We start from the raw sequence: 25,490 nt of genomic DNA, 5'->3' as shown, positions 1-25,490 counted from the left end.
TGGCTTCTGGACAAGAAAGGCAGCATCTAAAATCTGATGAGCCAGAAATGCCCAGCCAGGCCAAATAAGCTCCCTAGAAAAAAAAAGGGGGGGAGGGAAGGAAAAATAAAAAGGAAGAGGAAAAGAACAAAACCTCTCACTACTATCTCACTAATTCTATACTAACAAAACAACAAGAAGAAATACTAAACTAACAAAAAAAAAACCTGTAGAATACACTGAGGCATGCTCAAGACAGACATGTTAGATCTCTGTCTCAGGCTGAGAGGATAGAGAAAGAACTGAGGGCAGTTCTCCTGTGCATGCACTCTATATACAACCTTGTGTCACACATTGAGCGCATAGAGTGCATGCGCATGCTAATGGACAATCTCCAATCAAGGGCTTGAGAGGCGCATGTGCATCTCAAGTGGAGCACCCGTAGGGACACTACATGAAGAAGAACAATATATAAGGATGGTGCACACCTATGTTTGCTTACAAACAAACTCAGAATCAAAAAGTGTCCATCTTCTGGTGAGACATGCTGTTGGTTTCTTTTCTTTAATATACTAATAGAAACAAAAAATACATTGTTGCAAATAGAATTGGAATAGTTAACATCTGTAATGCTGAAAATGTATATACATATTGTTCACTCTCCAGCTTTGCACAGCTGAGATATTCAGTCTTTTAGTGAAGAAAAGCAGGGGGAGTTTTATTCTGTTTCTTTATTCTTTCACAATAGGGGGTCTCTATTTGACTTACATTGTCAGGAAATTGATTTTGCAGCAACACAAGAAAGAATGCATTGTGATAACATTACTGTACAAGCAGCATACTAGGCTGCTCGTTCTGTGTACTATAATTAATCAGAATTATGTATGCAAAACTCTTAGGAAATACTAACTTTAAAACCCACAGTCATGTGTGTCAAGAAAAATAAAATAAATGAAAACCATAATAACTAGTAATAATATAAAGAACAAGAATAGAGAAAATAATCTCCCCCCCAATCCATTTTAAGGCTCCTGAATAATGATCATGCCCCATGGTGTATCTTGCAAAATCAGCCCCCATTTGGTGCATTGTTGTACCTGATTTTACATAACATGCTGGAACATTTATTTACATTTTAGAGGGGAGGGATAGCTCAGTGGTTTGAGGATTGGCCTGCTAAACCCAGGCTTGGGAGTTCAATCCTTGAGGGGGCCACTTAGGGATCTAGGGCAAAATCAGTACTTGGTCCTGCTAGTGAAGTCAGGGGGCTGGACTTAATGACTTTTCAAGGTCCCTTCCAGTTCTAGGAGATACAATATCTCCATACATTTATTTATTTATTTTGGAGGCTTGGACTGAAACCTAAAATTCAAAAAGGGGACAATATCTTAGGTTTTAGTCATTCATATTTTGTTTTGTTTTTTCAAAATCCTATATTTATTCTTAGCATCTGGATATTAGGCATCAGTTCATTCATAACATACTTTGAAGCAAAGATCCCTTAATCTCATGTTCCCCAAATCTACATGTTTGGACAATCAGACAGATAAAAGGCATACCTTTTCTGGATCTGTTGTTGTGATAACCCACACACAGTGTGCGTTATCTTCATATTGAACTGGGTAATTAGGTGATGTAATAATTCCACTTGGTCCACGCAGATTAGAACCACATGTTCTAGCTAGAATAATAAGCACAAAGAGAAAAGGAATTAGTTTTTGCAGTGCAAAGTAATTTCGGGGAAACTATTTACAAAAAACTATTTTATCATTAACAGCCTATTGTACAAAAATGACTACGTTAATAGTCAGTAAAATAATCCTGTGCTGAAGAAGTTAGAATGGATTTGTAAAATCCTTGAAAAAGACTTACAGAAGAAATACAGGAGTGCTTTTCAGTTCATGAAGAAAAATACTTTCTCTACCTTATCCTTATTCTTATTGTAAGTGAATTCTCCACACTGCAAGGGGAAGTCCCACCTCAGTGGCACCACTGTCCACTGGCAGGCACAAATGTTCTTTCCAGGTTGCTCTGCAGGCTTCTGGGCATAGACAGCAGAAAGGTTAGATGAGGAAGTTCTGCTCTTTGTAACACTTTCTCCTTTTCTACGCATGGATTTCTGTGATCTCTGAGTCCCTCCCATTGGAGAGGATGGTCCAGGCATTCCTGGGTTCAATTTGATGCTCCCTCACAGATTTCCTTTGGCCAAATTTATGGGGGTAAAATGTTCAAAATCTTCTTAGTGACTTAGGGTATGTCTACACTGCAATTCAAAACCCACAGCTGGCCTGTGCTAGATAATTGGGCTCATGGGGCTTGGGCTAAGGAATTTACTTGCAGTGTAAATATTTGGGGTTAGGCTGCAGACCTTCAATGACATTTAGGCATTGCATTGATTAGTATTAATGCCAAACTCTTAGGCATCCTGCAGCCTAGTGGAATTCACAATCTTGAGTTAGCGTATTATGCATTAGGAGAATTGAGTGCCTAAATTAATTAGGATTCTTAAATGCCAGCACACTAAATCACTAGCCAGAAGAAAATGCTGAGGAGAGCAGTGGAGCTTAATTACTCCCCACTCAGGGAGCTGGGTGCCTGAGTCCAGAGTGGAGGGAGGCACCTATCTGTACTTGGGATTCACAGCATGAACTCTCTCCTCTCCTAAGGAGTTAGGCACCTAAGCCATTTTTGCAAGAGCTGCCACTGGATCTCCCACCTCCCAAGAGAGTTCCTTAACTACTGGCTTATAGAGTGATTCTCACTCTCCCTCTGGCCCAATGAATATTACATTTATACACAGCAGAACAGCTTCAACAGGAGAGCACCACCCCAAAATAACCCATAGCCCAGTGGTTAGGGCACTTTCCTGACTTGTGGGAGACCAAAGTCAAAATTCTCTTGCCATATCAAGCACAGGGAGGCAACTGAACTTGGGTCTCCCACATCTTGGGTGAGTTCCCTAACCCCAGGGCTAAATGTTAAAAAGGGGGGGAACTCTGCCTTCTGTCCGTTTTGTGTGGGTTTAGGCCTTCTCTGAGCAGACCTATTGGATTAGGCCCAGAAGGTAAGATAGGTGGGGGAATATCTACTCTGTGAATCTTGCTATGGTTTAGGGATGAGAGGAACCAAGCTGCCAGACAATGTCAGGACTTAGATGGCTGACCACCTGCCCATACACTGAAATGTAGTCATGTTTGGGGACATTAATGGTGGTAACATAGCCACCTCGGGATTATAGGCACTTACAGGGTTATGCGGCAGCTTGGTGGGGTTTTCATGAATGCCAGTGGTGCCTAAACATTGGACTTAGGCACCTAAAGTGGCAATTAACAACAGTGTCAGCAGAAAGGCCAAATGCACCCTTGCATCCATATAGATAATTCTACCAAAGCATGAATGAAGAACACTAGCAAGCGAAGCATGTCTATCAAATGGAGAAATATCAATGTTCCGATTTAACATGAAATGGAAATAACATATTTAGCAGATTAGCATCTCCCTCCTGTACCAACCAAGAGTAATTTTTAACCATTAGAATAACAGGACCAGAATCATGAGATCTGAACTAGAGGATGCTTTGGCCCCATGATCCAGTAGATGCATCATAGCCCCAGTAGTCCAACCAGAAGAATATTAACTTTTATTGTGCCATTTCTTAAATTTTAGCATATTTCTTCTATAGGTCTGGCTACATTTTGGCCTTGATTCCAAGGTGATACAACTATTTGGGTAGAGCTAGGGCCCTAACAAATTCACGGCCATGAAAAATGGTCACAGACCATGAAATCTGGTCTCCCCCTGTGAAATCTGGTCTTTTGTGGGCTTTTACCCTATACTACAGAGATTTCATGGGGGAGAGTCTGAAACTGTGTTTCTCAAACTGAAGATCCTGACCCAAAAGGGTGTTGCAAGGTTATTTTAGGGGGGTCACAGTATTGCCACCCTTACTTCTGCGCTGCCTTCAGAGCTGGGCGGCCAGAGAGTGGTGGCAGCTGCTGACCAACGGCCCAGCTCTGAAACCAGCAGCACTGAAGTAAGGGTGGCAATACCACACCATGCCATTCTCACTTCTTCACTCCTGCTGGCAGCACCTCTGCCTTCAGAGCTGAGATCCCGCCAGCAGCCGCCACTCTCCAGTCGCCCAGCTCTGAAGGGAGGGCCACTGCCAGCAGCAGCGCAGAAGTAAGGGTAGCAGTACCACAATCCCGCCCCCCCCCCGCAATAACTTTGTTAACCCTCCCAACCCCCCCGCCCCTCCCACACACACTCACTTCTTTTTGGGTCAGGACCTGTACAATTAGAACACCATGAAATTTCAGATTTAAATATCTGAAATCATGAAATTTATGTTTTTTGTTTTTTTTAAATCCTATGACCATGAAATTGACCAAAATGGGCTGTCAATTTGGCAGGGCCCTAGGTATAGCCATAAAAAAAAAATCACCTAAATTGGTCAAAGCAATTACTTAATTCTTGTTATATATCTCTTTTTCTACATTAAAGTGTATGCATATAACTTTTGTAAGTAATTTGAAATTGACTTTTACTTGTGCCTGATGCTTTGGAGAGGTGAAATTTTAACATTAAAGAAATACAGTAATTAGAAAATCTGGGAGTTGGACTCATAATAAAATTAATACTCAAGGCTAGACTGGCTCTTAGTTGCTGCCCAACATTGGAGGGAGTGTGGACCTGCCCCATCCAACTGCAAGTACAATGTTTCCTGGAGCTTAAAGTCACAGACAAGGAAAAGCCTGCTGTGCCAATTTGTAGGAGGGTTTAGTTTGTGTTTCCCATACTGCAGCTGGCCAGTTGTGCTAGGAGGTATGGAGAAGAGGGCTGGGCCAAGTTCCATCTCCTCCCGGATCCTTTTGGGCTTGTCTTGCAATCTAACTGTGATAGTAGTATCTAAACTCAAGAGAGAGAGCTAGGACTGCAACTGAGACTACATCTAAAGACAGATTCTTAAACCAAAGCTAATGCAAAATACCATGGCATACAGGTAGAATTCATGGCTTACTACACAGATTAGCATAGGCAGTAGAATTAGCTATAAATAGGAGTTAGGGTAGGGTATACTTTCTGTGAGAATTCAACTGTGAAACTTACTCCCTGTCTTTGTCAGCCACAGCCTACATTTTCTCCCTTGGGCTTTTGACGATGGGGTGGGCTGAAGGCTTTGGTGGGTTGTGTTTGTTTTATTATCCACATGGCTACTTGTTTAAGGAGCAAACTCTGATTAACAGTCCAAATTCAGTAAGGAGAAATGCAAAGTACTCCACTTACGAAGGAACAATCAGTTGCACATAAAATGGGAAATTGCCTAGGAAGGAGTACTGTGGAAAGGGATCTAGGGGTCATAGTGGATCACAAGCTAACTATGAATCAACAGTGTAACACTGTTGCAAAAAAAGCAAACATCATTCTGGGATGTATTAGCAGGAATATTGTAAGCAAGACACGAGAAGTAATTCTTTCACTCTACTCTGTGCTGATTAGACCTCAAATGAAGTATTGTGTCCAGTTCTGGGCACCACATTTCAGGAAAGATGTGGACAAATTGGAGAAAGTCCACAGAAGAGCAACAATTGATTAAAGGTCTAGAAAACATGACCTATGAGGGAAGATTGAAAAAAATGGGTTTGTTTAGTCTGGAGAAGAGAAGACAGAGAGGACATGGTAACAGATTTCAAGTACATAAAAGGTTGTTACAAGGAGGAGGGAGAAAACCTCTGAGGATAGGACAAGAATCAATAGGCTTAAATTGCAGCAAGGGCGGTTTAGGTTGAACATTAGAAAAAACTTCCTAACTGTCAGAGTGGTTAAGTACTGGAATAAATTGCCTAGGGAGGTTGTGGAATCTCCATCATTGGAGATTTTTAACAGCAAGTTACACAAACATCTGTCAGGGTTGGTCTAGATAGTTCCAGGGGAGTGCAGGGGACTGGACTAGAGGACCTCTCAAGGTCCCTTCCAGTCCTATGATTCTATGATGAGTGTATGTTGCATTGTATCATTTAATTTATGAGATGAGAACTGTCAGGGATGTATCCCCACTTTGAACTTTAGGGTACAAATGTAGGGGCCTGCATGATAACTTCTAAGCTTAACTGCCAGCTTAGCTCTGGTCCGCTGCCACCATTCCCAATGGATTCACTCCCTGGGAAGCCTTGAGAAACCTTTCACCAATTCCCTGGTGAATACAGATCCAAACCCCTTGGATCTTAAAACAAGGAGAAATTAACCATTCCCCTCCTTCCTCCCACCAACTCCTGGTGAATACACTTCCAACCCCCCTGGGATCTAAAACAAGGAGACATTAACCATTCCCCCTCCTTCATCCCACCAACTCCTGGTGAATACAGTTCCAACCCCCTTGGATCTAAAACAAGGAAAAATCAATCAGGTTCTTAAAAAGAAGGCTTTTAATTAAAGAAAAAGGTAAAAATCATCTCTGTAAAATCAGTATGGAAATTAACCTTACAGGGTAATCAAACTTAAAGAGCTCAGAGGACTCCCCTTTAGTCTTAGGTTCAAAGTACAGCAAACAAAGATAAACACTCTAGTAAAAGGTACATTTACAAGTTGAGAAAACAAAGGAAAACTAACACGCCTTGCCTGGCTATTTACTTACATGTTTGAAATAGGAGAGACTTGTTTAGAAAGATGTGGAGAACCTCGATTGATGTCTGGTCCCTCTCAGTTCCGAGAGCAAACGAACACCCAAACAACGAGCACAAACAAAAGCCTTTCCCCCCCCCAAGATTTGAAAGTATCTTGTCCCCTTATTGGTTGTTTGGTCAGATGCCAGCCAGGTTACCTGAGCTTCTTAACCCTTTACAGGGCAAAGGATTTTGGAGTCTCTGGCCAGGAGGGATTTTATAGTACTGTACACAGGACAGCTGTTACCCTTCCCTTTATAGTTATGACAGGAACGCAGAGTATTGGCACATTTGGAAGCCTGTCTATTTAAATAGAGGTTGTACCCTGAGTAGTGATGGAGCCAGATTCTGCAACCAGGGAGGCAATGGGTCACTAACAATGCCATCCTCAATTATGCCCATTGGTTCACTAATTTCATCTGTTATCATGCTTGTGTATTAGGACAGCAAACTAATATGGTATTACTGCAACTATTCAATGAGTACACTTCTCTTCAACCCGCCAAGGCGACACAGACGACTCGCAGCAGCACGTCAATCCTGGCACCACAACCCTAGTACCAGCCCAGTAGGGTCACTCTCCAGCCTCATCCCTCCAGGCCCCTGGTTGCAAAGGTACTCCACATCTGTGAAAGGCAGTAGCTATGCCAACAGCAGAAGCCCTCACATTGACATAGCACTGTCTGCACACTGGGTTAGGTGTGTATAACTATGTTGCTTAGGGGTGTGAATTTTTCCACACACCCCCCACCCCGAGTGACAATTATACTGATGTATGTTTATAGTGTAGACCTCTCCTAAAACAATAAACCTTGCAGCTCCATAGAGACTGGCTGCAATCTGATCCTCAAAGTGTTGTACGGTGTTTTAGCTATGCAAATCAAATTAATCTCTAGGTTTGGGAGGGTCTCTAAACAGGTTATCATCCCTTTAGAACTGAATTATACTTTTTTTTTTCTTTTAACAATAAGGAAAAATAGAGGATTCATTTAACATCTTTGTTAATTATCTAATGTAGGGAGTTAAAAGCACCATACGAAAATTTGCAGACGATATTAAATTGGAAGGACTTGCAAAAATCAGAAAGGGCAGGAAAATAATACAAAGAGACCAAGTTAGATTTTTAAAAAATGGAAAAAATGTTAAAGGAGTCAAATCTTACCACGACAGATCGGCCTGTGGTCACTCCAAGCAGCTAGTGTATCTGTCACTCTCTGGCAAGTGATGCTCTTAGAACCTTGGAGCACATAATTATCCTCACAGGAGAACTGTACACTTGCACCCACCCTGGGGGTAATGGAAAGAAAAGGAGAAAGATTAAGTTTATTACAGAAATCCTTCATCAAACAACTACAGCTCCACTAATTCAAGATCCAAAGAAGAATTTAAGGGAAAGTTCTCCTTTTTCAGAAAAAAAGAGCTTATACTCTACAGAGTAAGAACTCTGAATGTAATCCAGCCACCATTGAGTGAAAAAATGTAAAACTAACCGTGCTAAACTAATCCTCTTCTGAAACTTATTTCAGAGGGTTAAACCAGGGATAAATTTGGTCTCAAATGTAGGGAAAGATGATTACTGTTACCAGAGGTGAAAGTGGGCCAGCATACCGGTAAGAAGTGGCCCCCAGAATGGGCCCATACGCTGCCCCTTTTGCTGACAGGGGGGCAAAAGGGGAAGCTACCCCAGGGCCTGGTGATTTAAAAGGGCCTGAGGCTGACAGCAGCGGACAGAGCCCTGGGCCCTTTAAATCGCCACCAGGGGCTGCCGGGCAGTATGGAAGGGCTGGCTGGGGGAGGCTGACCCCCAGCCCCACCCCTTCCGCCCGAGGCTCTGACCTTCTCGGCGCCTGGAGCTGGGCCTCCGTATCAGTAAGTCTTAAGTTATTTTCACCCCTGACTGTTACTATTATATATATTTATAAAATATATATATAAAAAACAAACAAAAAAAACCCAACTTACTATACAGATGCTCCCCGACTTACGTAAGTCAAATTTTGCATAAGTTGGGAACGTATCTTGACAATTACGCCAAAAAAGGCGGAATGGAACTTACGGAACTTTTTCCGTAAGTGCGGATTTCCGTAAGTCGGGTTTGCATAACCCGGGAAGCATCTGTTTAAGTAACTTCAAAACCAATGCATGCCGTCTAGACAACAGTCTAAAGAACTTTTCCTTCAGTGTCAGATAAAATACCTAGCTGTTTTAAAGGTCCTACTAAGGACTGGCACAGATCAGTAACAATAAAGTCTCAAAGGTGTATGAGGGGCAGTTTGGGACATAACACAGCTATGGCAATATAGCTACTACTTTGATGTTACATCCTGAAATGCTAGTCAAGATAGCCACTTGAAAACATTTCTAACAATATGTTTTCCCATCAGAAAAGGCTGATTCAATTAAACTGAAACATTTTGTGGGAAAATAGTTTATCAAAATTTTCAATGAAAAATTATTGAAATTATTCATTTTGATAATGTTGAAATATTTCACTTAGATGATATAATCTAGACTTAATGCAAATAGAATAGTTGAGTCAAAGTTAAAACGAAATAAATTTCAACTTTTTGAAACAAAATGAAAGGTTGAATAGTAATTTTTTTTATTTTTCCAGAATGAAGGGTTGGAATTTCATTCCACAGAAAATTTCAAAATTTTGATATTTGTTCCTGTTCAGAAAAATAAAAAATGAAATTTCTCATGGAATTTGGGTTCTAGCCAGTTCTAATGTAAAATATATTATAAATACTCCATTGTGGAGTTTATCTTAAACGCAGCTTTCCAAAACAATATAAAAATACTGTGTATTTAAAACACTCTGCCTACCTGTACTTTTTTCCACACCTAAGAATTTCTACTGGTTGTTGTATTCTTTATTTCTGCACTAACATATTGTGTAATCTTGCTGTGTGGTGTTCAACAGCTGCTCTATTTCACTTAAGAAGTGGCTGTATTTCAACCATGGGAGAAATAATCACTACATATGGAATTCCTCCAGTTCAGTGTTTCTCAGCTTGCAGGTCATGATCCCCATGGAGGTTGAAGGGGAAGGATCACAGAAGGCAATCAAGGTCTTGACATTTTTGTTACGGTATAAAAGACTATTTCACATCCCCACTTCCTGCACACCCTTACCTGTCAAAGTCAAGTATTTTATGTCAACCTCTCAAAACACAGTTAAATTATATAGGCTTATTGTTACTATGAGAGTTAAAATAAATCAATAGTATAAATGGGTCACAATTGTTTGACTTTATAGGGGTAGCCAACTTGGAGATTGAGAAATGCTGCTTTAGTTGGAATTTGAGTGTGCTATTATTGCCCACTAGTAACTGAAAGCCCATACTGTCACATAGGTGTGGCACTTGGGCCAAATTATCCACCCTCTGTGCAGTCTTCCTCATACAACCAATGAAATTGTTGCATACAAATTAGCTGTAGAGTAAGAGTAGTGATTGGTTGAGTTACCTTTGCTATCACAATGGTCTAGGACTCTTGGCATAGATAGGTACATGCCTTACTTTACCTGTACACTGTGTGAGTGTAATTCATATAGTTAAAATGGCAAGTTTCAAAATTCTCCCCCTCTCCCCCCCACACACACACTTTTATCTCTGAGCGGGGCTGGGGATGGAGAATAATGGCAACATTTTTCTCTTCCCTTTGAAATTTCAAAAAGGAGTGTTAATTTGGATTTGAGTCAAAACAAAAAAAAATGAATTGAAACTACACACAAAAAGATTCATGACAAAGAGAAATAATACAATATTTTTTAAAAATTTCATAGGAAAAATATGAAACATTATGCCCTCCACCCCGGTATTAAGGAACATGGACATTTTTTAAATAAATCCATTGTATATTTCATTTAAATTTTTTAAAAACTAATTAGGTAAGTTGCGACTTCCCACAAAAAAAAAAGTTGGAATTGACTCAATATTGAGTTGATTCTGTTCTAATTAAACAAATATTAAAATCAGAGGAAAATATGGTGGGAGTACAAGGCTGAGCATTAATTTAAATGACATTTCTTCCTCACATTTTAATTCACCGAGAGACACTCTGTCTCTTATTAAACTTAAGTGCAGTGTTAAGTGTTGGGCGAGAGAGGGGAGGGAAGGGAGTTCGAGGAAGGAACTAACAGGTTAAAATCACAAAGCACACAAGAAGGTATTGGAATATTAGAATGTCATTATTATGTTTAAAACGATGAAACCCTTGTCAAAGGACTTGTCACCACTGAATCAGCAGTGTCTAGACTAACTTGAAAATGAACCCTCACCCTTTCCATCAATCTAAATCACTAGGTGTCTTTATGCAGTCTTGGGAAGCTGTTGAATAGTGCCTTTTCACATGTTGCAGCTCAGCAGAATATCCACAGTCATCATTTCCTGACAAGTGCAATAGCAGCTTCTGGGGTCTTTACTTGAAGCTACAAAAACATATTGCCTTTCTTTTGTTCTCCACAAAATATTTCAATTTTTTTTTCTAAAATCAATGTGAAGCAAAGAACAGCATTATTTTTCCCAAGAGAATAGCTAAATGTGTTATTACACAGAGGGAAAAAATCCAATTGAATTTTTTATTTTTGTATATTCAGCAGCTCCTTTATGTAGCCACTAAAAGGGAGTCCTAATATACAGAATAGTATTGGTTTCATGCTGTTTGCAGGTGAGGAGTAAACATTTATGAGGCAAGAAATAATCTTGGCCCCCTCATAATCCTACTGGCTACAATTGGAGAGGCTTTTTATTTCAGAAAAATGGGACTTTGGATAAATGATGAATGACTGAATGCACTGATATGAGTTTTTATGTACAGGTGGTGTTACCTGATTTGCCTGTTACTTTGGGGTACGTTCATTTATTAGGGTTATTCTTCTGGGGGGAGGGGAGGGCTCCTGTAATTCTATCAATGTACTGCTTGTGTCACTTGTGTTTTCATATGGAGCTCTACTTCTCCCTTCTGCAAGTATCCTCCCAATGGAGCTATCCTGCAGGACCTAGGTTCCCCAGGGCTGGGTTCTTCCAGCCCCAGAACCAGACACACAGACAGACACAGACACACTCTCTCTCTAACAGAGCAAGTCTTAAGTGGACCAGGTCAATCAGCACTCTCAAGCTGACCCCTTATATGTCCCTGGACTCAGTGGGCTGGGTCAAGCAGGATTTCCAAGATGCCACCCTTATATGCCACAGGTACCGCACCGGAATAGAGTAAGCCTGAGCAGGCTGGGTCGAACAGCACTTCCAGGCTGCCACCCTTATATGCCCTTGGACTCAGGGGACTGGGTCGAGCAGCACTTCCAAGTTGCCACCCTCATATGCCACAGGTTCAGCACGTCCCTATCCCCACTTTCACATTACAATTGTTCGGGTAGTAACCCACTTGATGAGCAAACCCCACAGTATTTTTGGACGCTACAGGGACCTTTAGCTTAGGTAAGAGGAGTGTTGCTGCAGAGTAAATGGGGAAGCCAAAAACACAAAAGAATCAAGTTCACAGAGAGAGAGAGAGAGAGAGAGAGAGAGAGCGCCCACGAGGGAGGATAGCAACCAGTTTAACCATACATTATTTATTGAATAATAGTGATAACCACACAAAGAGAGTCTAAAACAAACAACACTTACATTATAAAAGATTACAAACGTCATATATAGAAAACTATACCTGTTCAAAAAAGTCAGGGTTAAAGAGTTATACCTGAGGTAGAAAACAGAGAGAGCGCGAGCTGGGGTTTCACCACTCCATGAAGCTTGAACTGGTCGGGGTTCTCAGGTGATGGTGGTAGCTCAGGGTCCTGAGTGCTGGAGACAGGCAGATCCCCCAGCACAATCAGTCAGGAGAAGATGAAGTCCCAGTGGAACTGATGCAGAGTTTGGGTCCAGGCATCAGAACACTTACTTGAGCATGGGTAGGGGGTTTTGTAGGGAAACAACGTTTCAAGGGAGAACACTAGATTTGTTTATGGGTAAACTGATGATTCAAGGGTTTTCTTTATGCTAGACAACAGAAACTGATAATTCCTAGCTATGGGTGGTGGTCCTTCAAAGGAGCTCACAATACAATTAGGCAGCTTCAGTATTTTGGATATCAATCAAGGATTCATTAATAGGATTAGTCTGATAACTGCTGAGCTGGGTGTATGCAGGCACAGATTCATTAACAACGGGAGCAGAAATTCCCTCATGATGCAGTGCTTCCTTGCTTTTCTGGTCCCAAAGTTCAGTGCGGTTCTTGCCTTGGAATCTCTGTTCTCCATTCTGTATGCTAATAGAGATGCCTCCCTGTCTCATCTTTGATGCAGATGAGGCTAGGGGAGTTGCCTTAATCCTATCACCCTTGTCAGGAGGGGTTTAGATGCATCTCCCACTGCCTTTTCATTGCTTTCTGTAAGTCTTTTCTCTGATCGGTTTTGGTTCAAGCAGAGGCGGGGTGGGGGAACGGGGAGTAGGGCTTCATGAGTCAGACAGACTGGATACTGTGCCCTGTTTCCCCAAGGACACAGAGCTGACTGGTATCGGTGGTTATATGCTACTTGCTGCACTATCTGAGTACCTTAAAAACATGAAAGGATTTATCCTTACAACAGTGCTGTTAGGTAATAGAGTATTATCTCCCCAGGGTCAAATGTGGGGGAGTGGAAAATAGAAATAGCATGGTCTGCCCACAATCAAAGCTTCATCCACAAAATAAAGTCCTTTCACCAGAGACACCATTCACTTACACCAGATGTTAAAATATGATTACATCTGCTCTGTGGTTCCTTGAAGGTCCTTGAGGTTAGCTTCCCTTCAGTGGGGTTCAAATACACCCATGGGCTTGCTGGGTTCCTTGGGCCTGGCTCCAACTAGGTGAAGCTCAGAGGCCTCCCTGGCATTACAGTAGTAGACTTTTTGGAATTGACTCCTTTTTGAGTTAAAAAACAAAACAAAAAACAAAAAAAACCACAGTTAATGGTGGTAACTTCAAGACAATTGTGGTGCCAAAATAATATATTACTTGTAGTGTAAATCTTTATAATATGATCCTCCTTCTCACATGCTTTGATTAGCAGTGAAGTAGTTAACAATATTGGCATTTAAATGATCATTGGGTTCTGCATTAACATTTGTTTGAGATGAATGGGGCAATACATTCCTCAGAGCTATTGTTTCAGGCTCTCAGCAGACTCAGAGAGAGACCACACATGGATCATATTTTGAAGATTTTCTCCCCATCATAAGTGCTAGAGTGTTCCTTTTCTTCAAAAAAAATTTGAAAGATTACATTCTGGAGCACAATGTGGGAGCTTGGGAGAAGCATCAGTGCCCTGTACATTTGCATGCTTGCTCACAATGATGATCCCTATTATCCCCAGTTTATACACGGGAATGGAGATACAGAAAGAATAAGTGCTCATATAGGAAATCTCTGGTAGAGCCAGAAACCTAACCTAGATCTCCGGAGTCCAAGTGCAATGCCTCAAACACAAAAACATCCTTCCTCCCCCCATATAAGGAGATTATCTGGGTTGACTGAGGTAAAGCAAAATAATCTTACCATAAAGTTAGGACTGGAATATATAGATGAACTGAAGCTAAGAGTGAAATATTAGAACCACACTTTTGGTATTATTATTAATTATTATTATTATTACCACCACCACCACCACCACCAGTGGTTTGAAAGCAAATAACTTTTTTTCATAATCAATTTGCTTAATATTTGGTTCCACTCTGAAAAGTAGCCCTCTGAAAATGGCATTGTGGAATTGTGGGGGACCATATTTATGGTCTCAATTATTTTAGGATGAAATTCTCAATTTACAAATTTATTAGAGCATAAGCTTTCGTGGACTACAGCCCACTTCTTCAGATGCATATAGAATGGAACATATATTGAGGAGATATATATACACACATACAGAGAGCATAAACAGGTGGGAGTTGTCTTACCAACTCTGAGAGGCCAATTAATTAAGAGAAAAAAAACTTTTGAAGTGATAATCAAGCTAGTCCAGTACAGACAGTTTGATAATAGGTGTGAGAGTACTTACAAGGGGAGATAGAGTCAATGTTTGTAATGGCTCAGCCATTCCCAGTCCTTATTCAAACCGGAGTTGATTGTGTCTAGTTTGCATATCAATTCTAGCTCAGCAGTCTCTCTTTGGAGTCTGTTTTTGAAGTTTTTCTGTTGTAATATAGCCACCCGCAGGTCTGCCACTGAATGACCAGACAGGTTAAAGTGTTCTCTATCTCCCCTTGTAAGTACTCTCACACCTATTATCAAACTGTCTGTACTGGGCTAGCTTGATTATCATTTCAAAAGTTTTTTTTCTCTTAATTAATTGGCCTCTCAGAGTTGGTAAGACAACTCCCACCTGTTTATGCTCTCTGTATGTGTGTATATATATCTCCGCAATATATGTTCCATTCTATATGCATCCGAAGAAGTGGGCTGTAGTCCACGAAAGCTTATGCTCTAATAAATTTGTTAGTCTCTAAGGTGCCACAAGTACTCCTGTTCTTCTTTTTGCGGATACAGACTAACACGGCTGTTACTCTGAAACATGTCAATTTACAAGTAAACAGGCCATGGAGGAGAAGGATGGGTTTTATTTTTCCCACCAACTGTATTTAGCTTAGGACCTCACAGTCAAATTGAGTTAATTCTTTATTACAACCCTGTCTCCAGTAAAGATTCAGCAGACAATATTCTGTCTAGAGTTACATGTATGTATTTTTTGTGCTTTTGTAAGGTTACATTGTGAGTCACAATTCCTCCCCAATTCTTCCATTGCACTTGGAAGGAAGTAGTTGCTTCCTTCCTTTATGTGGAGGAGCTTACTTCTCCACTGCATAGCAAGCTGCATGGAACGTGGAGGGAGGAGCATAAGTTGGAGGAGGGAAGATTTTGGAGATGGTACCATAAAGTCAGTGTGTGACTATATGTGACTAGAATGCTAGTAACAGTTGCAGCAGCTCTGTAAATAGGTCTTTTTAAAAAGAGACAGTTTAGTTTAAGAAAGTTGGAAGTCCTCATGTTATTACCCAGCATGCAGTACATGAAACACACTGTGCACCAGGCCAGCTACCTCAGCCAGCACGTGCGTGAGGAGCAGGGAGGAAGAACAGAAGAGAATAGAGCGCAACACATTATGGACAAGTGTGACAGAATTTGAGATTACAATTCTTCTGTGTGGTTGCAATTTAGGGCAGAATTTTATCCTGCAAATGGAACTATTTAACAGTTCTGTTGAGGAATATGCAGAAAATAGAATCTAGCTCATTCTGTCAAACCCCACATGCTTCAGAGGGATATCAGGATATAGCAAAGAATGTATTACACTGCTCTACAGCCAAAAAGCTTCTGAAATAAACGTAGCCAAACTTCACTAATTCTGGGTCACTGAGAACAAAAATGATGCTTAAAATTGTTGATTGGCTCTAGTTTTCAAGATATGCTATTGGGTCAGTATATACGACCCTTGACTTGGGAATGGTGGAGGATAAGTGAGTTATAAAGGGAAGGGATCTCAATTTAAACCAGAAATGACTAAAATACATCTTTGACTGGATCAATGACTAAATCTATGACTGGGTTTGGACAGTACTTGCTTTTTAGGCAAAACAATGAATGATGCAATCTGAAGCTGGTATTGCATCATACATGATATGAATTGCATCACGTTATTCCTAGAAGTCATGGATGATGCAATCATAACGAAGCTTACATCACTCTGCTGAACAAATTGCCCTATATCAGCTCTAGAAATCATACAGTGCCATGCTCTCTTATTTGTCAGTGTTTGACTTTGCAAAGGGACACATTTCTGTTTAGCCAAAGTGAGCAGAGATGCCTCGTACTTGTGTGAGCAGTGCAGATAACTTCTGCTATGTTTGTGGTGAAGTGACTTTTGCATCACAAAAGCGCAGTATAACCACTATGGTTAAGAAAGCCTATCCCCTTTATTTTGGCTGCAAAATTGGAGATCAGGACAAGAGGTGGGCCCCACACATATGCTGCAACAAATCTTCGCCAGTGGTTGAACAGGAAAAGGAAATCTAAGCCTTTTGCAGTGCCAATGATTTGGAGAGAGCCAACAGATCATACCAGCAATTGTTACTTCTGCATGGTGCCTCCAGTTGGGAAAGCTGTGTCAAAGAAAAAGTGAACTGTGCATTATCCAAACATTCCATCAGCTATACGCCCAGTACCCCACGGAGAAGGACTGCTGGTTCCTGATGCACCAGAATCATTCTCACTTGAGTCACACGAGGAAGAGGATGAAACTTCTGGTCCTGAACCATCAATGTCACAGGACCCACATTTTCTCCCATCCTCCTCCTTTGAACCACACCTCATAACACAAGGTGAACTGAATGACCTTGTCAGGGATTTGGAACTACCCAAGAGTAAGGCGGAGCTGTTGGGCTCCAGACTACAGCAGTGGAATCTCCTGGCAGGTGATGTTAGGGTTTCCATGTTCCGTGACCATCAGAAGGATTTTGTCCCATTCTTCTTCATGGAAGGTGATCTTGTAGCCTGCAACAACATCGATGGTGTGATGGCAGCCCTCAACATCGTTCACGATCTAGATGAGTGGAGACTGTTCATTGATTCATGGAAGACGAGTCTTAAAGCTGTTTTACTGCATAATGGCAATGTTTTGCCATCAATTCCAGTTGGTCATGCAGTCCATATGAAGGAAACCTAGGACAACATGAAACAACTTTTGAGGTGCATAAACTATGACCCACATCAGTGGCAGCTTTGTGGCAATTTGAAGGTTGTTGCTCTCTTGCTTGGTCTGCAGACTGGATACACAAAGTACTGCTGTTTTCTCTGCGAATGAGATAGTCGTGCAAGAGATTCCCACTACATCAAGAAAGATTGGCCACTCCGACAGTCATTGGAGCCTGGGAGGAAAAGTGTTCAGCATCCACCACTTGTTGAATCAAGGAAGATTTTGTTACCACCCTTACACATCAAGTTGGGTCTGATGAAGAACTTTGTCAAGGCCATTGACAAAACACAAGCAGCTTTCAAGTACCTCCATGGAAAATTTCCAAGGTTAAGTGAAGCTAAGATAAAGGAAGGTGTCTTTGTTGGTCCTCAGATTCGTGAACTTCTTCGAGATGATGCATTTGACCATGCGCTGCGTGGCAAGGAAAAGACGGCATGGAAAGCCTTCCAGTTGGTGGCAATAAATTTTCTCGGAAACAACAAGGCAGACAACTACAGGTTGTTGGTGGAAAACCTCCTCAAGGCATACAAAAGCGTTGGTTGCAACATGTCACTAAAGATACATTTTTTGCACTCTCATCTAAATTTTTTTTCCACCGAACTGCGGAGCAGTGAGCGACGAGCACGGCGAGCAATTTCACCAGGACATTGCAACAATGGAGAAACGCTATCAGGGCAATGGAGCCCATCAATGCTTGCAGACTATTGCTGGACAGTGACAAGAGATGCTTCATTTAATGAATACAAGAGACAAGCCAAGAAGCGCCGAGTAGACACTGAATAGGACTAAACTATGTACATAATAGTTTTTTGCCTTTTGTTTCATAATAAATTTTATTTATATAACCCTTTTGCTGATTTTTAAAGTGTCACATAAACAGGACAGGTGAAATATTATCATGTAAAGCAACCATAAACACATGAAAAGACCTAGGTTTACAATTTATGATTAAAACTCTACTATCTACACAATATACATAGACATAAAATGTAAAAACTTAAATATCTTAGAAACAGTAGTTAGTTGTTTTAATTGTCATATTTGAATTCAGCACATCAAAATACATAATAAATAGCACATTTTATCTCTGAAGCAGATGACTTCTCAAAAATTGTAGACCAGTGTTATTTGCCATTTTAGCTGTCTGATACGAATCACAGGATGTAGATCTGAGTCAGAAGGTGCCATTTTTCTATTGTCTCCAGAGTAGACTAGCCCCTTGGAACTTAGAGTGCATATTTGTGAACCCCTTACTCACACTGAGGTGCAGTCACAGACAAGAAATCCCACTGACTGCTCACTGTTGTGAGTAAGAGCCTCATAATAAAGACATATTAGGAGCAAAATCTTAATCCCATTGAAGTTACAGGCAAATTTCCCATTGAAATAATTGGAATCAGGAACTTGGCCTGATTCTATGACCCTTACTTACATTGAAAATATCTTAGTCAACATGCAGTCCCATTAAAACTTCAACAGCCATCACAAGTAAAAACAGAGAACCTGAACTCATGTCTTCCTAAGTAAATTCAGAAGGAAGTAAATATTTTGGGTTAAGATGGATATTTAACAGTTACAGAACATTAAATTTTGTTTTAGTAATGTTTCCATTCATCTATTTAGAAAAAAAGTCATTCCCTGGAGTATTTCATGCCTGTAACAAAGCTATAGTCTTTTGATATTATACCCCTGAGTCAAACAAGCATCTAACAAGGGGAATGATAAAGACAGTTAATTATATTTATTGCAATAATCCACTGAAAATTAAAATAGCAAGGAAGATTTATTTTCCCAAACTTTCCCAGTTAGTATGTCCCAATGCAAAACCTTAGATGTTCTTTTCAAATGAAGTTCTTTCCTTTGTTTATAGGCTTAAATATGAGTGATCAGAAAAAATGTGTACATAAAAAGTTTAACATTTTAAAAAGTGTTTAAAATGTGTCCCCAAAGACAAGTGAAATCCATGATAGATTTATATTAGCTCATACCAAATCAATCCAAGGTGTCAGTGATATTTAGTAACTGTACCTGTCCTACAGACATAACATAATCAGGGTGGAATTGTGCATGCCTGTGCAGGGGGTTTGGAGATGGTGGTACATTAGCAAACTAGTTCAGTCAGTGCTTTTACCATGACTTATGTCTCTGTGTGTAGCAGGCTTATGAAATCAATAGCAATTGTTGTTGTGATGGGGCAACCATTGTTTTAAAGCAAGACTCAAAGAAGGTGAACACAATTTGCAAACATAAGTCTTAATACTGAAAGAGACATGTTTAACTTCACACAAGTGGATGAAATCCTGGCTCTATTGAGGTCAATGGCAAAACTCGCATTGAAATCCTGGCTCTGCTGAAGTCACCCTATGAGCAGTTGCTGCTGAAGTCAGTGGGACTACTCAGAGGAGGTAATATAAGGAATATGAATAAATCCTTGAAGTACTGGCGTTAATTTACAGTTCTAGAGCCTTACATTTCTTAATGGACTTCAGGAAGTTAGTGTTTTGTTTTTTTTAAAAACAGGCACTTGTTGCTCTCCAAGTATTCAATGGAATTTTCCTGAAAAGGAAAGGAATTCCCCAGCAGAACAGGTGGAATTTTAAGGCTACAAACCTTTTGCTTCAGAAATCAATACACGGAATTGTCTTGTTTTGGTAGAAACACATGTATTAAATAAATATTAGTTTCTTTGGTTGACTAAATCTCAAAAATCATGGTCAATTCATTTAACATATTGTCTTAAAAATGTCCAGCCTACATCTTGATACTTTGTATATTTTAACTAATAGTTTCCAATATTTAAAATCGGAATTAGAATCCTCACAATTCCATCTAACAAATAAATGAGATAAGGTGAAAGTTTTCCCTTAAAGGAACAAACAGCGCTGTCAACATTATATGATGTAAATACAGTGTAATGAGAGGAGACTGACATTTCATTTGACTGACATAAGCGGACAATGACTTTAGATATGTCTTGAAGTTCACTAGTATCAACAAGCCTATATTTCAACCATGGTAAGAACAAAAACTCTCGCGTTTTTCTACTACTACTTAGATTAATTTACCAATGGTGGGGGTTGTGTGTGTGTGTGTGTGTGTGTGTGTGTGTGTGTGTGTGTGTGTGTGTGTGTGTGTTTTAAATGAAGGCTATTTCCAGAGAAACACAAGCCACTTTAATGGTCATGTATTTCAGCATACTACTTGTATGATAGGCTAATAGTTTGGACATTTAGAAAGTGCACAACTGGTTTATCGCATTACATAGCACAAGCCTTGCTATCAGTACAACCTAACAGTTGAACTATAAGTATATTATTTTTTATTTCCCGGACATTGAGATCTCTATCTAAAATACTTTTAAAGCTTCCAACATGATCCTCTACTTCCTGTCCTTCCCCAGCTGCTCATTCCCTCCCCAGGTACAACAGGCACTATTTAACACTAAGGTATTATTCACATTGGTCGTTTCTAAATTCCTTGAAATAAATTACATTTCAGATGTCAAGTCCCAGATTGGGTCCTAAACTAAATTGCAAATGTGTGTCTAGACCCCTAGGTAATAGTTAGCAGACACTTTAATTAGAAAAAAACTAATTGAGGTCTATTTAGTTCATCAGTTAAGCTACCAAATTTCAAGACAAAACTCGCCCTAGACATGTGTTAAATATGTACTATGCCTTTGGGGTAGTGTTTGTCTTTTCCTAATCTCGTTCACCCAACAGACCATGGACCACATGCACGACTTGAAAGAGGAAATGCAGGGGCCAACATTATCCTATTTTGTGAAACTCCCCCCTCTGAATTGAGGCAACACAATGACCTTTCCAGTGAATCACTTCTGACCTGTTCAGCTGCCGAACCTTACTACACTCATACACAGTGCGGATCATAATACCCTGCAGGAGGTATTATATTAGTATATTGCCTTATATTAGTCAGGGTACCACAAAAACTAGACATGACCTCCTTTGAGTACTATCTAGAGGAGAAACATGCATTTATATGGATAGAGATCCTGCCCTATACTTATTATACTGTACACATTTCAATTAGCCTTTATCCATCTAAAAGGAAAATTATACAGAGAATACTATAGGGCAGTTTCTTTGTTCAATAACTTACAGCACTAATAAGCATTGAGTTGTTAAAGAACAGTTGAAACACTTAACTATAGGGATTGATTAGCAAGGCAAATTGGACCATTTACATGAAAGTAATAAAACAATGTATATTGCAGTTCCAATGTATCAATGGGGAAATATATTAAAAAGAAATACTGAAAAAGACAGTTACCTTTTCCGTAACTTGTATTCTTTAAGATGTGTTGTTCATGTCCATTCCATATTAGGTGTGTGTGCTCACCACTTACTCCAGTGCCTGAAGCTTTTCCCTCAGCAGTATCCATAGAGGACCGGCTCTGGAGCCCCCTGGAGTGGTGCCCGCATGGCATGGTATAAGGGGCACTGCTGGCTCCCCCCACCCTCAGATCTTCTTGCCAGAAACTCCAACAGTGGGGAAGGAGGGCGGGTTTGGAATGGACATGAGCAACACATCTCAAAAAACACCAGTTACGGAAAAGGTAACTGTCTTTTCTTCTTTAAGTGCTTGCTCATGTCCATTCCATATTAGGTGACTCCTAAACAGTACCCCTAGAGGTGGGTAGGAGTTCACGAACGTGTAGATTGCAACACAGCTCTGCTGAACCCAGCGTAGTCTCTGGGCTGCTGAATGATGGCATAATGTACCATGAATGTGTGGACAGAGGACCACTTCGTGGCTTTACAGATGTCCTGGACAGGGATGTGCACCAGGAAGGCCACCGAAGATGCTTGAGCTCTAGTTGAGTGGGCTCTGACAATTGGTGGCAGCGAGACACCTGCCAGGTCATAACAGGTCCTAATGCAAGAGGTGATCCAGTTGGAAATCCTCTGTGAGGACAGCGGAAGGCCTTTCATCCTATCCTCTGTAGCAATGAAGAGCTGAGCTGATTTATGAAAGACTTGGTATATTCTAGGGGAAAAGCCAAAGCCCTTCAGATGTCCAGTGCATGAAGACGCCTTTCTTCGCTGGTCTTGTATGGTTTGGGACAGAACACTGGGAGGAAGATGTCCTTGTTCATATGGAAGGTGGATACCACCTTCAGCAGGAAGGCTGAGTAGGGCCACAGCTGAATCCTTTTCTTTGTAGAAGACCATGTACGGTGGTTCTGAAGTCCAGGCTTTAATCTCAGAGACTTGTCTCACCGCCACCATGAAAGCAACTTTCCATGACAGGTGGGAAAGGGAGCAGGTAGAGCCCAGCAGATTAAAGGGCGGGCCCATGAGCCTAGAGAGGACCAAGTTAAAATCCCACTGCGGGACAGGGGTCTGTACCTGTGGGAAGAGTCTCTCGAGCCCTCTCGGGAATCTGACCATCATGTCATGGGAAAACACAGTCTGGCCTTGGATCGGTGGGTGAAAAAGTGGAGATAGCCCTGAGGTGCACTCTAATGGAAGTGTGTGCCAGGCCCTGGTTCCTCAAATGAAGCAGGTAGTCTAAGACAGACTGTATGGAAGAGTGCAAGGGAGAGATGCCACATTCGGATGCCCAGTGCGAGAACCTCATTCACTTGGCCAGGTAAGTCAGTCTACTTTCCAGAAGGGCCTGTTGGACCTCCTCCGAACAGGTCCGCTGCTCCAGGTTCAGCCACACAGCATCCATGCCAAGAGATGGAGGGACGCGAGGTTGGGATGTAAGAGCCAACCGTGGTCCTGTGACAACAGGCCCGGTTGGTTGGGCAGAGGCCAGAGGAGACCCACTGTTAGGTTCATGAGCATGCTGAACCAGTGCTGGCGAGACCATGCCAGGGTGATCATGATGATCTGTGCCCTGTATCTTTGCCAGGACCTTGGAGATGAGTGGAATCAGAGGGAATGCGTACATCAGGCTCCCCAGACATGATAGGAGGAAGGCATAGGGAAGGGAGTCCTTACCCAGAACAAAACCGATGACATTTTCTGTTTTGACTAGTGGCGAACAGGTCCACTTGGAGTTCCCCAACTCTGAAAGATAATGTAGGCTATTTCCAGGTGGAGCAACCACTCATGGTGAGAGAAGGCCCTGCTGAGGTGATTGGCTAGTGTGTTCTTGATGCCAGGGAGGGGACAAGCCTCCAGGTGGATCTCGAGGTCGAGGCAGAAGTTCCAGAAGTGGAGTGCCTCTTGGCAGAGAGCTGATGAGTGTGCTCCCACTTGCCTGTTGATGTAGAACATTGAGGCTGTGTTTTCCATCAGGACTCTCACCACCTTTCCTGATAGGTGGGGCAGGAAGTCCCCACATGCCAAGCAGACAGCTCTGAGTTCTTTGAAGTTTATGTGTAGTGCCTTCTCCTTCAAGGACTACATACCCTGGGTCTGAAGATCTCCGAGATGCGCACCCCAGCAGAGGTCCGAGGCGTCCAGGTCACTCGATTGAGTGAGGGGGGTTGTAAAACAGAACTCCCCCTTCTCCCCTGGGACCTTCTCGTGATTGGTCCACCATCGCAATGAGGTGAGTATCATTGGGGGGATAGTAACAGTCTTTTCCAGGTAATCCCTGGACCTGGAATAGACCATCATCTTCAGGGGCTGCATCCAGAGCCTGGCATGGCGGACAGGGTATGTGCAAGCTGCCATGTGGCCCCACAGATGCAGGCAGACCCTGGCTGTAGTCAGGGGGAACACAGACACTTCCATGATAAGGTCTGTCAATGTCCAAAACCTTCCTAGTGGCAGGAACGCTCTCGCACATGTTGAGTCGAGCACCACACCGCCTTGATGAATTCTATCCTTTGTACTGGAACTAACTTAGACTAACTCCCTGTAGGCCCAGGGAGCAGCACATGGCTTGCAGCACCGTAACATCTTTTTGGACCTGACACCTGGAACTGCCCTTGACCAGCCAGTCATTGAGACAGGGATAGATCTGGATACCCTAGCACCTGAGGTAAGCCGCCACCACCGACACGCACTTGATAAATACCTTTGGTACTGCTGCTGGGTCAAATGTAAAGACCATAAATTGTTAGTGTCTAATCGGAGCATGAATCGGAGAAAACGATCTTGTAAGATCGCTATGTGGAAGTATTCGTCCTTTAGGTCGAGGGCAGCATACCAATCTCCCGGATCCAGGGAGGGGATGATAGAGGCCAGGGAGACCATATGGAACTTCAGCTTCTTTAGGTACTTGTTGAGGTCTCACAGGTCCAGAATGGGATGTAGACCACCCTTGGGATTTAAAAAGTACCAGGAATAAAAATGCCTGTTCCTGCACTCGAGAGGAACTTCTTCCACCCCCCACAATTGCAGCAACCCTTGAACCTTGTGTGAGGAGACTCGCATAAGAAGGTCCCTGAAGAGGTATGGGGAAGGGAGTTGGGGCGGGGGTAGAAAAAAACCTGGAGGGTATAGCCCTGCGCTACTGTGTTCAGGACCCAGCCGTCCGAGGTTATAGCAGTCCATGCAGGGAGGAAAAAGGAAAGGTGGTTAGAATAAACTGGGGAAGATGGATCCAGGGAATAGGCTGGTAGGTTGCCCTCAGATGCAGCCTCAAAACAGTCACTTGGCCCCCTGCTTATTTCAGGTGGAGCCCGACTGAACAGGGAGTGGATGAGGGTGGCTCGGGATGCGTTTGTAGCCATTGGCCTTCTTGTGAGGCAGGTCCTGCTGAGGCTGGCTCCCTTCTCCCCAAGGCTGTTGCAGTTTGAACCGCTTACATGCCAGGCCTGGGATGTACAGCCCCAGAGTTTTCAGGGAGGTTTGGGAGTCCTTTAAACTGCGCAACTTGGTATCAGTCTGTTCTGCAAATAGGGCCTGGACATTGAAGGGAAGGTCCTGCATCGACTGCTGAGCCTCAGCGGACAAGCCTGAGAGGAGCAGCCAGGAAGCTCACTGCATGCAGATGGCAGAGGCCACGGTGTGGGCTCAGAGTCTACCGCGTCTGAAGCTGCCTGGAGCGCCACTCTGGCTGCTGCCATGCCCTCCTCAAGAATTGCCTGGAATGACTTCCTGGATCCTTCAGGGAGTGAAGCCTCAAACTTTGCCATGGCCTGCCACTTGTAATCATAGTGGCCAAGGAGGGCTTGGTGATAGGCTACTCTCAAT

At 42.0% G+C, this 25,490-nt stretch overlaps 1 protein-coding gene across 1 annotated transcript in view; it reads right to left on the bottom strand.

Annotated features, from left to right (window-relative positions):
• Positions 1 to 25,490, bottom strand: part of LOC117875514 (CUB and sushi domain-containing protein 1-like) — a 1,845,931-nt gene that overhangs the window by 593,188 nt on the left and 1,227,253 nt on the right. The window contains exons 9-10 of the mRNA XM_034766897.1: positions 7,804 to 7,928; positions 1,539 to 1,660 (exon numbers count right to left, since the gene is read on the bottom strand). Coding sequence (XP_034622788.1) covers positions 1,539 to 1,660; positions 7,804 to 7,928 — 247 coding nt within the window. The remainder of the gene's footprint in view (positions 1 to 1,538; positions 1,661 to 7,803; positions 7,929 to 25,490) is intronic.

This window comes from Trachemys scripta, chromosome 3 (genome assembly GCF_013100865.1).
Source record: "Trachemys scripta elegans isolate TJP31775 chromosome 3, CAS_Tse_1.0, whole genome shotgun sequence".
Taxonomy (NCBI): domain Eukaryota; kingdom Metazoa; phylum Chordata; order Testudines; family Emydidae; genus Trachemys; species Trachemys scripta.
The sequence above is the reverse complement of the archived record's forward strand: the minus strand, read 5'-3'. Positions and strand labels throughout refer to the sequence as shown.